The following is a 14,310-nucleotide window of genomic DNA, read 5'->3' on the forward strand; positions in this document are numbered from 1 at the left end:
TGGCATGCTCTCTGCCACGTATGACATACTGCATGTATCGGGGGGGGGGGAGAGATTTGAAAACTGGAAATGTGATTCCAATAATGCACAAAGTAAATTTTGTGCATAGAAAATATAGGAATTCCTGGTAGCTTAAAGCTTCAGGGGTTAACTGCAGTGTATGAACACCTAGTGTGTTAGAATTGCAGTGCATAGTTGTTTAAATACAATATTCCTTGTTAGTGACGACCAGAATACATTGTGGCTCATGCCAATATTTTTGTTAATGAAATGTTCAGTGTCTCACTATAGTCTGATCAAAACTCTTGGTGTTTTAAGATAGGCCCAAAGCTATTTGATGGCTATTGGCCTAATTGTGTAAATTTTCTTTCAAAATGTTTTATTATAATACTTCTGTCATTTCTTCTTTCACTTAATATATGTCAATTGTGATAATAAAAAAATTAAATAATTTGATGTATTTAGCATGATGTGTTTGCAAACTTAGTTTATTTTAAACTTTGTAGCACATAGAAAGTTAAGAATTTTCAATAACAGTTGATGAAGGTTGAAAATTTTTATCACCTCAGGAATAGATGAATTGTTCCCTTACTATCTAGAAAGTAAATTTGCAAGTGCATCAATTTCCCCAAAATAATGTTTAAGGCTATTTGCCAAGGATGTGAATTATAGATATTAGAAAGCTTTCTTGATTTCTATCTTTAGCCTCTGGAGAACGGACACATTAAAGAGGCCTTGGACTTGTTCTGTGTGGCCCTGTGGGAGCCACAGAACTAGGCCAGAGGGCAGAAGCCATAGGCAAAAGCTTTCTATTTATTCTATGGAAATTCTTTTTTACAGAGTTCTCTAATAACTTGGATGTGAACTGTCACCAATAGGGGATGTTTGGGTTTAGGTTGAACTGCCATTTGCAGGACTGTAATAGATCAACACATTTTAAAAGGGGTTAAAAAAATAAAAATAAATAAAAAGGGGTTAGACATTTAAGGGGCCCTTCCAATCCTGAGTATAATTCTCATCTACAAATGTTGATTTGATAGATTTTCCTTACTCTTGGAATACAGTAAGATGCACAACGAACTCATTTTTTTTCCCCAACAAACTAGTGGAGTTCATTATTTGCAATTCTGATTTAAAATATTGATAAACTATTTAGGTAAAGAACTTTTGGATCAGAATTTCACTTAGTGGAGTGAAAGCTGATCTATGCTGGCAAGAAATGACCAGCTACAGTGCTTCTTAGTGATTTATTTGAAATGTTCACTTAAACTGAATTGGTCAAATACGAGTGAGATGCTGTGTTGGAGGCTAAGGGTGACAGCGCTGTGGCAGCCTTGAGAGAGCTCTTTTCTGGAGCTGACAGTGGGGTCCAGAACATGACTGTCGACCCACATCCCTTTCAGGTTATGAGACCAGAGAATGTAAAATAGTTCTTTTCTTTTAAAAACTGAGAATCGGTCTACTATACTGTGATCATTTAGTAGCGGTAGAATTATAAAAAGTAGTGAAAACTTTCTAGTGAAACAATTAAATGTTGGGTGAGATGAATGCTTGTGTGTCGTTTTGATTCTTCAATCACTTCACATAAGTTCTTTAAGGTCCTAAAAGTCTAAAATGGAAAAAAAACCACTCTAAGGAAATGTGAATTCATATTTGCAACATTAGTTTTACACATAAAGTTATCCCCAAAGCAAAGTCAACTAGGAACTTACTAGTTCATGGTATATATAGGTCACGTATAGCTTCCTTATTGTTCCTCTTTGCCCATTTCAGAGCCACTTTATCCACACTCGAGCACCCGTCCTTCTCTCCAGTCTCCAAGGAACAGATGTCACCTCTTTTTTTGCCACATCCCCTCTGCCTGTGTCCTTGATCTGGCCCCTTCCCTCTTGCCTGCTCTGGGTCTTCCCATCTCATTGATTTCTCTCTGACCTCCAGCCCTCTATATTCACTTTCTCGACACAAAACTCTCCCTTATCATGGAAAACAAGTGTCATCCTGTCTCCCATCCAATCTGTTTCCTACTTGACAACCAGTCTTTAAAATAAATAGGTTATAGAAATGTTAAACTATATTTGAAAACTCTCACTGAAATGTCAGAAATTCCGAAGAGAAACTCTAGGACCCTAGCAGGCTTCTCAAGAACATACCTGAACTCCATCATGAGGAACAATTGTTCTAGAAAGCTGAAATTTACAATATGGGAGAGGGTCCTCCCTTTTCCCTGCACTTGTTTCATGTTTTTCTTTTGAAATGTCCATTTTCTTTCCTCTTTGGCATTATTGCTTGCTAGTGGGATGCCAGTAATTGCATCTTTTTTTTTTTTAAGGATGAATTTTGAGGTTAAGTAGGGCTTACCAACATCAAGGAGAAGCAAGCTGACTCAGTTCTAGAAAATCAGAAAGTTGGCTTCAGATTCAGACTGATTGAGAAGGCAAGGCTGAAATTTTACTGGGAGGTACTACACGCAGAGTCAGGACAGTGCCAAAGAGGCAAGGATGAAAGGCAGGGACCCACAACCAGAGAAGGCACTTTGGAAGGGAAGAGAAGGCTAGGAAGCAGCCTTCAGGATGACTGTCCTCTCCATGACACAGCCACTTTTAATAGTCTGGATGTGCTTATGCAATGGTTTCCAAAATAAATGTTCTTGTCAATTTTATTTTTAAATCTTTCTTCTTAGTTTTTAAAATTGAGATATAATTCACAAGCCATAAAGTTCACCATTTTAAAGTGTACAATTCAGTGGTTTTTACTATATTCACAAGGTTGTTGTCACCCCCCAAAATAACCCCATATCATTAGCAGTCACTCACCATCCCTCCCCCCGAGTCCCTGGCAACCAGTAATCTACTTTCTGTCTGTAAGGATTTGCCTATTCTGGACATTTGATATAAATGGAATTATACAATATGTGGCCTTTTGTGTCTAACTTCTTTTATTTAGCATGTTTTCATGATTTCACCTATATTTTAGCATGAATCAGCACTTCATTCCTTTTCATGGATGAATAATATTCTATTCTATGGATATACCAAATCATGTATATCCATTCATCAGTGGAGAGATACTGGATTGTTTCTACTCTTGGGCTATTAGGAATAATAAACGTTTGTGTACAAGTTTTTGTGTGGACATATGTTTTCAATTCTGTTAAGTACATAGCTAGGAATGGAATTACTAGATTATATGGTAACTCTTTGTTTCAAGTTCTAAGGAACTGCTAAACTCTTTTACACAGCATCTGCATCTTTTTACATTCCCACTAGCAATGCACGAAGGTTCCTATTTCTCCACATCAGTAACACTTATTGTCAGTCTTTTTTTGTTATAGCTCTCCTAGTGGATATCAAGTGGTTTCTCAGTGTGGTTTCGATGTGCATTTCCCTGATGATTAACGATGTTGAACATCTTTTCGTGTGCTTACTGGCCAGTTGTAAATCTTCTTTTCAGAAACATCTATTTAAATCCTTTGTCCATTTTTAAATTGGGTTACCTGTCTTTTAAATTGTTGACTGTCCTTTATATATTCTGGATACCACACCCCTACCAAATATATGGTTTGCAAATATTTTCTCCGATTCTGCAGGTTAGTTTTTTTTTTTCCCCCCTTTTTTTCTTGCGGTACGTGGGCCTCTCACCGCTGTGGCCTCTCCCACCACGGAGCACAGGCTCTGGACGCGCAGGCTTAGCGGCCATGGCTCACGGGCCCAGCCGCTCCGTGGCATGTGGGATCCTCCCGGACCGGGGCACGAACCCGCGTCCCCTGCATCGGCAGGTGGACTCCCAACCACTGCGCCACCAGAGAAGCCCCTGAAGGTTAGATTTTTACTTTCTTGATGTTGTCCTTTGATGCACAAAGGTTTTTCATTTTGATGACATCCAATTTTTTTCTGGGTGTTTTCTTTGCTTGTGCTTTAGATGTTTTACCTCAAACCATTGCCTAATGCAATGTTACAAAGATTTATGTTATATATTTGTAAGAGTTTTATAAGTTTATGTTTAGATCTTTGATTCATTCTGAGATATTTTTGTATATGGTGTGAGGTAAAGATCAAAATTCATTTATTTGCATGTGGCTATCCAGTTGTACCAGCACCATTTATTGAAAAGACTGTCCTTTCCCCCATTGAATTATGTTGGAATCCTTGTCAAAACTTAATTGACCAAAAATGTATGAGTTTACTTCTGGACTCTCAATTTGATTCCACTTATGACACTACTACACAGTTTTGATTACTGTAGCTTTGCAATAAGTTTTGAAATCAAGAAGTGAGTCCTCCAACTTGGCTTTTTTTTTTTAAGATTATTTTGACTGTTCTAGGTACCTTGAATTTTCATATGAATTTTAGGTTCAGTGTATCAATTTCTGTCAAAAAGGCAATTGGAATTTTGATAGGGCTTACCTTTAATCTGCAGATCATTTGAGGGAATATTGGTTTCTTAACAATAGTAAGTCTTTTAATAAATGAACATGAGATGTCTTTCCTTTTATTTTAGGTCTTCCTTAATTTTCAAGAAAGTTTTGTAGTTTTCTTTTGTTAAATATATTCCTATGTATTTTATTCATTTTGATGGTATTATAAATAGAATTGTTTTTCTTAATTTTATTTTTAGGTCGTTCATTGCTAATGTATAGAAATACAAATAATCTTTTACTTAGGAATAAACTTAACCAAAGAAGTGAAAGACTTGTACACTGAAAACTACAAAATGTTGCTGAAAGTAATTAAAGAAGACACAGATAAATGGTAAGACATCCCATGTCATGGACTGGAAGACTTAATACAGTTAAAATGTTAATACTATACACTAAGATATGTCACCTGGGCTCATTTAGCACCTCCCCATCTGTCTTAGAACTTGTTACAGATTTGAGGGATAATTTGTGGCAGGCTATCTATGAATGCCAAGGGCCTGCTGTACATAGCCCTTCCCAGATTGTCCCTGCCTACTTTGTAGCCCCACCATGCCATCATGTGCCACACACAAATTCTTGCAGTTCTCAAGCATCACATGCCTCTTTTGTACCATTGAGTGGAATCACCTCCACTCCTTCTTTTCTTTCTCTGTCTTTGAACTCCTCACTCTCAAGTCCCAGGTCTCCATGAAGTTCTCTCTGGATTCTCATTCAGAGCAATCCCATGGCACTTGGGTCTGTGCAGACTTCAATACCACACTTACCACACAAGATTATAATCCTTCCTGTATCTCTTATCCCAAAGACTATGGGGCCTCTGGGTTCACTGAATGAAGACCAATTTGGAGGCTCTTACAACAGTTTACTTAAGAGGTGACATGGCTTGAAGTGGGCTGGAGGAAGAGTGAGGGGTCAGGTCATGAGATAGGAGTTAAGAAATGACAGGACTTGGTTGATCGGAGGCATTAGAATGTAGTGGTTGAAGGGTGAACGCTGTGCTGCCCAGCAGCTTAGGTTCTAAATCATACTCTGCCACTTGGTGGCTATGGACCTTGGACAAGTTCAACCTTCTTACTTGTTTTCTTATTTGTAAAATAGAAATAATGACAGCATTTATTTCCTAGGGTTGCTGTGAAGATTAAATGAGTTGATACATACAAAGTGCCTAAAACAGTTAGTACCTAGCACATAGCCCTCCGTAAGTGTTAGTTGCTATTTTCTTGTTAAAATAATAATAATAATAATAATTGTTATTATTACTGGATATGAAGAGTGAAAGAGAGGAAGGAAATAAGGCTAAGTCCGAGGTTTCTAACCTGAGCAACTAAATGGAAGGTGGTATTTTTTCATAAAACAGGACATTGAAGAAATAACAGAATTGAGAAGATTGTAAATTCAACTTTTTTTTTTTGCTTTTTTTGGTTGCAGAATCTTAGTAACCCAACCAGGGATTGAACCCGGGCCACGGCAGTGAAAGCCCGGAATCCTAACCACTAGGCTACCAGGGAACTCCCGTAAATGCAACATTTTTCATTAAGACTTTATTCTTTTAGAGCAGTTGTAGGTTCACGACAAGTTTGAGGGGATGGTACAGAGATCCCCATATACCTCCCTCCCACTCATGATAGCCTCCCCCATTATCTACATCCTCCACCAGAGTGGTACATTTGTTACCACTGATGAACCTACATTGACACATTATCACCCAAAGTCCATACTTTATAAGTTCAATTTTTGACAAGTTGAATGACAGGTGCCTGTGGAACTTCCAAGTGGAGACGTCTAGTAGGCTGTAGGGTGTAAATGTCTGTAGTTCATGAGACAATTCTGGGATGGAGATATAGATTTGGGAATCATTCACACAGGGTAATTCAAATAATGGGCATGGATAAGCTTGCCAAGTCAAGTGTTTAAGGAGCAGCACAGTGGCTAATACTGTTCAAGGTTCTTTCTCTGTCTCTTCTCTTTAGTTAGTGTATTAATTATCTGTTGCTGTGTTTACCCCAAAACTCAGTGACTTAAAACAACAGCTATTTGGGACTTCCCTGATGGCCCAGTGGTTAAGAATCTGCACTTCCACTGCAGGTGGCTCGTGTTAGATCCCTGGTCAGGGAACTAAGATTCCGAATGCCACGTGGTGCGGTCAATAAAAAACAAAACAAAACCGAACAAAAACCCAGCAGCTATTATCTCACAGTTCCTGTTGGTCATTAATCTGGGCACAGTTTGGTTGGGTGCCTCTGCCTCAAAGTCTGTCCCAAACCTGCAGTCAAGATGTTTAGACAGGGATGCAAGCAGTTCAAGGCATATATAGTACTACAAAGCTCATTAAAAAAAAAAAAAAGATGAAAAATCCAGCATATCCTACCTGTGGTTACACTCTGTAACTTCCAAGGCTAAGTGAGAAGAGGCCATGCAGCTTCTATCAGTCTATTTCTTGGGATACTCAACTTCGAAACCCAGCTGCTGTGCTGTGAGGAAGCTCAGGCCACAGGGAGAGGCTATGTAAATGTGTTCCAGCTGATAGTTCTCACAGAGGGCCTAGCTGACAGCCACCATGTGTCCGCATGTCAGTAAGGAAGCCTCAGGATCTCAGGATCTATCTATTCCTGGTACATACTTTCCACTAGTTCGCCTTCTTTCAACTCCATCTTTGCCACATCGTTGTCACTAAGAGGAAATGAAGAAATAATACGGGTAAAGTGCTTAGAACAGTGCCTGACACATAACACCCAGTTACCATTAGCTACTATTAAGATTATTTTAGAAGTTTTTATTGCTCTTATTACTTTGCTCTTCGGCGCCTAACGAAGAAATAAAGCAAAAAATTCCAAATCTAGTGGATTAATTCTTTTCCCTTCAGCGCCCCATCTGCTTACTGACATAACTAGCTCTTCACCTAGAATTAATTACCTCTTTGCGCTCGTTTGCCCGTCTGAGACCAGGGGATATGTGGCTCGTGCACTAGGACGGCCTTGGGACCTAGACTGATGTCTGGGGCGTGGCTGTTGAGACGTGAACAGGCCTAGATGAGGCGGGCGCAGGTGAGAAGGGTAGAACCCAGTTAGGAGACCTCCGACCTGTAAATCAGTGTGGTCTCTCTACTTCCTAGGCAACCTCAGGCAAGGACTCCCTGTCTCACGGTTCCGTTTCCCCTTCTGTAGAAAAAGTAATTTATTATTTGTGGTGCTTCCTCTCTCACAGGGTTGCTGTGAAGACACCGAGGTAGGAGATCGGAGAGACAACAGTCCGTTATTACAAGCCTGAAGCCTCAGAAATGGGAGGGAGAGAGGATAAGGAGTCACGTGACAAACTCGGGCCTCTCAGGCCTCCGAGAGTTTGTCCTAGAACGTCTCATTTCTATGGTAGATGGCGCTGGAATTTCCGGGGCAAAGACTTTGCTCTTCCTGAGTAATTGCTACCGCTTCCGGGGCGGGACGCGGCGAGGCTAGAGTGCTGTTCTTTAGCTCGCTGCTGACTGGTTTCTCTGTGCTCCTTGTTGCAATGAGCTTTCTCAAAAGTTTCCCGCCGCCTGGGTCGGCTGAGGGGCTCCGGCAGCAGCAGCCAGATACCGAGGCCGTGCTAAACGGGAAAAGCTTCGGCACCGGCACCCTTTATATCGCTGAGAGGTAGGTTCTCTGGTCCCCAGTGCTGGCTTCCTGCGCACCTCCTTCCCCCAGGGCGCGGGCGATGCGGAGGAGCGGGGCGACACCAAGACCTCTGGGGCTGCGGGGCGGGGGAGCGCGTGCTCCGCGTTCCCTTGGGGGTGCCTCTGCTGGGGGTAAGATTTGACTGTTCCAGTGTCGTTTGTTCGGAGCCTTTTTTTCTCATTCATTATGCTTTTTACCCGCCTGTTTACCGGAGGTCTGGTGGGGTGTTGCTCTTTATTCAAGGTCTCATTTTAAGGTTTTGAGTTTCCAGGCCCTGAGTTAGAGTCATCAGTGTGCCTGCCTTCTCGATGAACAGGAGCGGGAGGTGTTACCCTGAGCAGGATATGTAGGTTTAGAGCAGATTGTGCAGTATTTTTAAAATTTGGTTAAGGAGTGTAGGTTTTCTTCTGTAGGTATGGGTGGGGAGAGGAACACCTTCAACGCCACGCAGGTTGGGGTTATATCCAGAGGGACCTGACTCTCATTTTCATTCCTAGAAGGAATTGCCCTTTTATTTGGGTACCTGGGGCACTTTGTACTTTCACAGTCAGATAGACTTGTCTTAAATGTTGAGATTGTAGAATAGAGGTTCCCATTTCCATGATACACGGTTCCATTCATCTTCAGGCCAACAGTGACACATGGAATCCTTCTGTCCTTCACATCTCTCTGACTTCTGCATCAGTTTTGTCTACATCCAGAGAAAATTCTCTGCTTCTAAGAGGTCACATGATTATATTGGACCCACACAGATAATCCAGGATAATCTCTCTATTTTATTGTCAACTGATTAGTAACCTGAATTACATACACAAAGTCCCTTTTGCTTTGTAACATAACACATTCACAGGTTTGACACCAGGGGAAATTGGAGTCATGGGGGCCAAAATTCTGACTACCACAGAGGGCACAAAAAGATGTAAAGAACCCTTGGTTTAGAAGGAAATCTAGTCACTGAGCAAAGCTTACGCTTTTGGCCAGTCACTGAGATAGGAAATATGGATGGGAGGAAAAGCAAGTTTGGGGAATGAGTTTGGTCTGTATATGTGTGGATTAGTTGCACATATGAGCATGTTTCTTGGGAGAGTGATGTTAAAGATGGATAGATTACATGCCCAAGAAGAGAAGAGGACCAAGGGTAGAACCCTGGGGACACATCTACACTAAGAGGTAGGTTATAGAAGAATAGACTTGAGAAAAGTGAGAGGAGCAGTCAAATAAAATCATATCTGGAAAGCACCTGTTGGGTATTGACAAGGAGACTTTCAGTGATCTTGGAAGAGCAATTTCTTTTAAGGGGTGGAAAGTGGAACACAGATATGTTCCTAGCCCCTACTCAATCCCCTTTTTCTCCATGGCTTCTCTGTGTATTTGCTCTTCTATAATATAAATCCTGTTTTGGGAAGGTCCTATACTTGTCTTCCCATTTGGAAAATTTGCAAACCTAAAGAAAAGTTGCAAGCGTTGTTAATTAATACCCATGGCTCTTTGCAAAGATCCATCAGTTGTTAACATTTTGCCACATTTACCTCTTTCTCTTTTTTTTCTGAGCTTTTTGAGAGTTGCACACACGTCATCACTTCACATGTAAATACTTGAGCAAAAATCTAAGTATAAGGACGTTCTCTTGTATAACCACAATACAGTTATCACTGTACAGTTATCACTGAGGGAGTACAAACTCCTTTTTAGCTCTTATCTGTTTAAAAAATTTACTTATTTCAACCTTTCACTAACAAATCTTTTTCTTTAAGAAACTATTTTTATAAAATATACATATACATAAAATGTACATAAAATATACATACAAAAAGAATATAAATTATAAATATATGGTTTAAGGAATTATAATTAAACTAACACCTGCATAACACCTCCAGGTTAAGAATAGAATATTACCAGTACCTTGGACACTGTTGTTCATCCCTCTACTGATTGTTAGCGTTACCTCCTTGGTCTCGTTCCCTTTTTGTTCTTTCCCACCTAGCATTTCCAAATCTTGATAGACTCAAGATCTCAACAAACTGGGAAGGCTTCCTAGAGGATGTGACAAATGAGGATTAACAGTCAGGGGAATGAGGTGGGGCTAAGAGGAAACATTCTAATTAGAAGAAACAGGATGTTCAGAGGCAATGGTGAGAAACAGTATTGTGTGTGCCAGGGTATATATCTGTGTGCACACATGCACACACACAGTTCAGCAGTTCTTCATCTGAGGGACCGAGGGAGAAAGAGTGGAAACATAATAAAGCTGGAGAAGGAGGGAGTCATGTTTATGAGCTTAGCTTATAGCCCAAAGGTTTTGGGGAAACTGTTTTAGGATTTTAGGCAAAGAGGAACAGGGTCTGATTTGGTTTTAGGTAGTTTTTCAGATGTGTATTGAGAGATTTAGAACTCTTGGGCTTATTTTCAAAGCTTAGTTTTCATAGAAAGTTGACTTTTTTCCAAATAAGGGAACAGAGGCATGAATCATTCAAAATAGATCATTTGAAACAAGTGAAATAAAATATTTAATTAAATTAAAAATAGGTATCTTAAACTTATAAATTATGCTCTTTTTATATCTTATTCCAAAATTAATTTAAAACCAAATAATTAAGCCAGTCCAAATTCAAGACCTCTCTTACCTTTCTGTCCTGTTTTTCTCCCCATGCCAGGAATAAAGTACAGTGATATTCTTCTGCAAAGCATTGGAGGTTAGCAAAACATTCCTCTGCACCTTTACTGGCTTCCTAATTCTTTTGTTTGTTTGTTTTGGCGGTACGCAGGCCTCTCACTGTTGTGGCCTCTCCCGTTGCGGAGCACAGGCTCCGGACGCGCAGGCTCAGTGGCCATGGCTCACGGGCCCAGCCGCTCTGCGGCATGTGGGATCTTCCTGGACCAGGGCACGAACCTGTGTCCTGTGTATCGGCAGGCGGACTCCCAACCACTGCGCCACCAGTACTGGCTTCCTAATTCTTGATTTTCCCTTATGTGACTCATGGTTTCTTTGGGACTGGATATAGTTAGATATTTTGGTTTGGAGGGCTTTTCTTCTAGAATATATGAAAAGAGAATAAATAAAAATGAAAACTTAGTAATCAGAGTGAATGTTGCTTTTAACTGAAACTTTCTTCTGTAGAGTACATAATCCATGTTCCTGTATAAGGTTATGAGAGCTCCATAGGAAATGCTGTGGTGAGGTAGCATTTGTGTTCTGCCAGCAGTAAGGAACTACAGAGTAATTATTATGTGCTTTTTAAAGTGAAAGCCATAATTTATAGGCACTGAATCTTTGCGTATATTTCAGTTTTTCCATCTCCTAATTGAGTCACTAAAGAAAGTTTTGTGGCTTTGGTATTTCAAATCATTTTGGACACTGAAATTTGGAATACTCCTTTCTGACTTGTGATAATGCCAGGGGGTTATTGAGCTGAGAAAAAAAGGAGTTTATTTGCTTAAAGTAATACAGTTTTAGTAAGGGACTGGCAATATTTCTGTGATACATGAGCACTATTTCTTCTCCACATTAAGAGGAAAGCAGTGGAGGAAAGGCCCATAGAACACACACAATCCAATTACAATAATAAAATCTATTTCTTTGGACCCAATGGGATGAGTCATTCTGGAAAATCATTTGTAGAGCTTTTACCACTTTAAGCATCTTAAGATTTATCACTTTAAGCTTCCCAGGTTTTCTTTTTCTTTTTTAATAAGCATGTTGAATGGAAATCTTTCTAAATGACAGTGCATATTTTTTCACTTTTCCTTTTTTTAGTGTACAGTTCCTTATGTTTTAGTGTATTTACAGAGTTGTACAATTTTACCACAATCTAATTCTGCCTTTGCTTTTGATAAGTGAGGGTCAAGTGTTACACACTTGTGCTATTAGATGTTGATTTCCTTTAGGGACTAAGGTATAAAGTTCAACCTTGCCTTACATCGGATATGAATGCTCTCAAACTGCTGTACTGTCATTGTTCCTGCACAAGGGAGTCCTAGGTTCTACTATTGTATTTGTTTTTGCTTCATTAGAAATAAGACCACCAGGCTTGTTAGAGTTGTATAGAAAATAGAACGATATGGGGGTTTTATTGCGTTAACCTCTTTTTAAAAGAAAAGCTGCATTGAGATAATTTACATAGCATGCAATCCATGTATTTGAAGTATACAATTAAATGTTTTTTTAATCTATTTATAGAGTTGTGCAGCCATCAACACAATTTTATTTATTTTTAATTTTTAATTAATTTATTTTTTTTGGCAACGCCACGCAGCTTGTGGGATCTTAGTTCCCCGACCAGGGATTGAACCGGGCCCTGGCAGTGAAAGTGACGGGTCCTAACCACTGGACCACCAGGGAATTTCCAATACAATCAGTTTTAGAATATTTTCATTCCCCCTGCAAAAACTGACACCCATTAGCAGTCACTTTCTATTTTCCTCCAGCCCTGTGCAACCACTATATTGCATTAACATTTTTTTTGTGGTTTCTTAAGCATCTTTTTCCTACTTTTTTTCCTGCTAAGTGGTGAAGTATTACCAAAAAATTAGCCAGTCCTTGCTCAAAACTCAACATACAGATTTTCTTGATATATTTCCTTTGTTATACCAATAAAATATTTGCATTAGACCACTTTTGAGGGAAAACTAGATGTTGCTTATTTGTGGCTTTCTGTTAAAGCTGCAGAATAAATGAAAGGCTTCATAAAGTCTGCCTTTCAATGTGATGACTATTTTCCAGCTTGTGGTATGATTACAGCCATTTCATGTGTATATCATTTAATGTAGGATTAGTGAAGAAATTAGTGATTCCTAGGTATTTATTGCATACTTACATGCTAAGCACTATGGTAGTGGTTTTGAAGAATGTTAAATAAAGGAATATGACAAGTTTTGTCGAGTAGCTCACGTTCTGTCAGGGTACATATAAGATTCTTTACCACAGAGTTAGGTGCTCAATAGTATATTACTGAGCATAAGTACAGTTTAGAAAAAGAAGAGATCATTATGGACTGGAATAATTGTAGGGAGGGCTCTTGGAGAGGCTGACACTTATTCAGATGAAGAGGATTTGCAAAAGCAAAAAAGGTGCCTGAAGACATTCCAAATACGGACAAGCATAAAAAGGCATAGAAACACACAGTCACTTTTCTGTGACTTAAGAAAAACTGCATTTCAAATCTGTTTGAATAGAGGAAAATAACAGAATTGGTCTTAAAGAAATTCAATTCCTGCTGTTGAATTTTCTTATTTTACGAATATTTCTAAACAGTATGCTTGAATTTATTCACATGTATAAAAGTGTCCAAGATGAACTTTTATAAACGTTAGGACGTTAAATTAGCATTTAAGTTCTGAAAATAATCTACTTAAAACATGTTTTTCAGCCGCCTGTCTTGGTTAGATGGCTCTGGATTAGGATTCTCACTGGAATACCCCACCATTAGTTTGCATGCGGTGTCCAGGGACCTAAATGCCTATCCACGAGAGCATTTGTATGTTATGGTGAATGCCAAATTTGGAGGTATGTATGGTACTATTTAACCTTGAGCTTCCTTTGGTAGTATATTATATTTCAAAAAGCAGTCTCTGATCATAATCAATGTAATAATCAATTGACTTATTTTGGATAATACTTTCTTAAGCAAAATTTCAGCACAGTAAAATAGTTTGGCCTTTTTAAAAAAATATTTATTTATTTTTGACTGTGTTGGGCCTTTGTTGCTGCACATGGGCTTCCTCTAGTTGTGGCTAGCGGGGCCTACTCTTTGCTGTGGTGCACGGGCTTCTCATTGCAGTGGCTTCTCTTGTTGCGGAGCACGGGCTCTAGGTGCGTAGGCCCAGTAGTTGTGGCACACGGGCTTAGTTGTTCCGCGGCATGTGGATCTTCCCGGACCAGGGATCGTACCCATGTCCCCTGCGTTGGCAGGCAGATTCTTATCCACTGTGCCACCAGGAAAGCCCATGGGCACTGCCTTGTATTTTCCATATACTTGCACTTAGAATTATTTAGCTATTGTGCGTTTGTATTTCTAGTTTTTCCTCTTGAGTTTAACTGTTTATTCTTTCTCTTTGTAAAGACATTTATATTTGGCACCCTTAGAGGCTTGGATCAGTGTACTTTGCTTCTAAGAGTTTAGGGTAGAACATATTTTGTTTTGTTACAGAAATGGTTCTCAGTGGTGGACATGTTGCCCTCCCCCCATATTTGGCAATGACATTTTGATTGTCATGACTAGAGGTGGAGAGGAGTGCTACTGG

General features: G+C 39.5%; 1 protein-coding gene and 1 long non-coding RNA gene across 7 annotated transcripts in view; one reads left to right on the plus strand and one right to left on the minus strand.

The window, feature by feature from the left end:
- LOC109552319 (uncharacterized) overlaps nucleotides 1-7,712 on the minus strand; it is a 29,148-nt gene extending 21,436 nt beyond the window's left edge. Inside the window, exons 1-2 of the long non-coding RNA XR_002179107.3 lie at nucleotides 7,331-7,712; nucleotides 6,786-7,087 (exon numbers count right to left, since the gene is read on the minus strand). This is a non-coding gene — a long non-coding RNA (uncharacterized lncRNA). The remainder of the gene's footprint in view (nucleotides 1-6,785; nucleotides 7,088-7,330) is intronic.
- Nucleotides 7,713-7,846: 134 nt separating this feature from the next.
- The window catches only part of CLNS1A (chloride nucleotide-sensitive channel 1A), a 50,214-nt gene continuing 43,750 nt past the window's right edge, over nucleotides 7,847-14,310 (plus strand). For all 6 annotated transcript variants that reach the window (XR_012333396.1, XR_012333397.1, XR_004527870.2 and 3 more), the window contains exons 1-2: nucleotides 7,847-8,046; nucleotides 13,437-13,573. Coding sequence is in view for 2 of the 6 variants with exons in the window: in XM_004316996.3 (XP_004317044.1) it covers nucleotides 7,922-8,046; nucleotides 13,437-13,573 (262 nt within the window). In the remaining 4 variants the exon portion in view is untranslated. The remainder of the gene's footprint in view (nucleotides 8,047-13,436; nucleotides 13,574-14,310) is intronic.

The sequence above is a fragment of the Tursiops truncatus genome, chromosome 8, assembly GCF_011762595.2.
Source record: "Tursiops truncatus isolate mTurTru1 chromosome 8, mTurTru1.mat.Y, whole genome shotgun sequence".
In the NCBI taxonomy this organism is placed as follows: Eukaryota; Metazoa; Chordata; class Mammalia; order Artiodactyla; family Delphinidae; genus Tursiops; species Tursiops truncatus.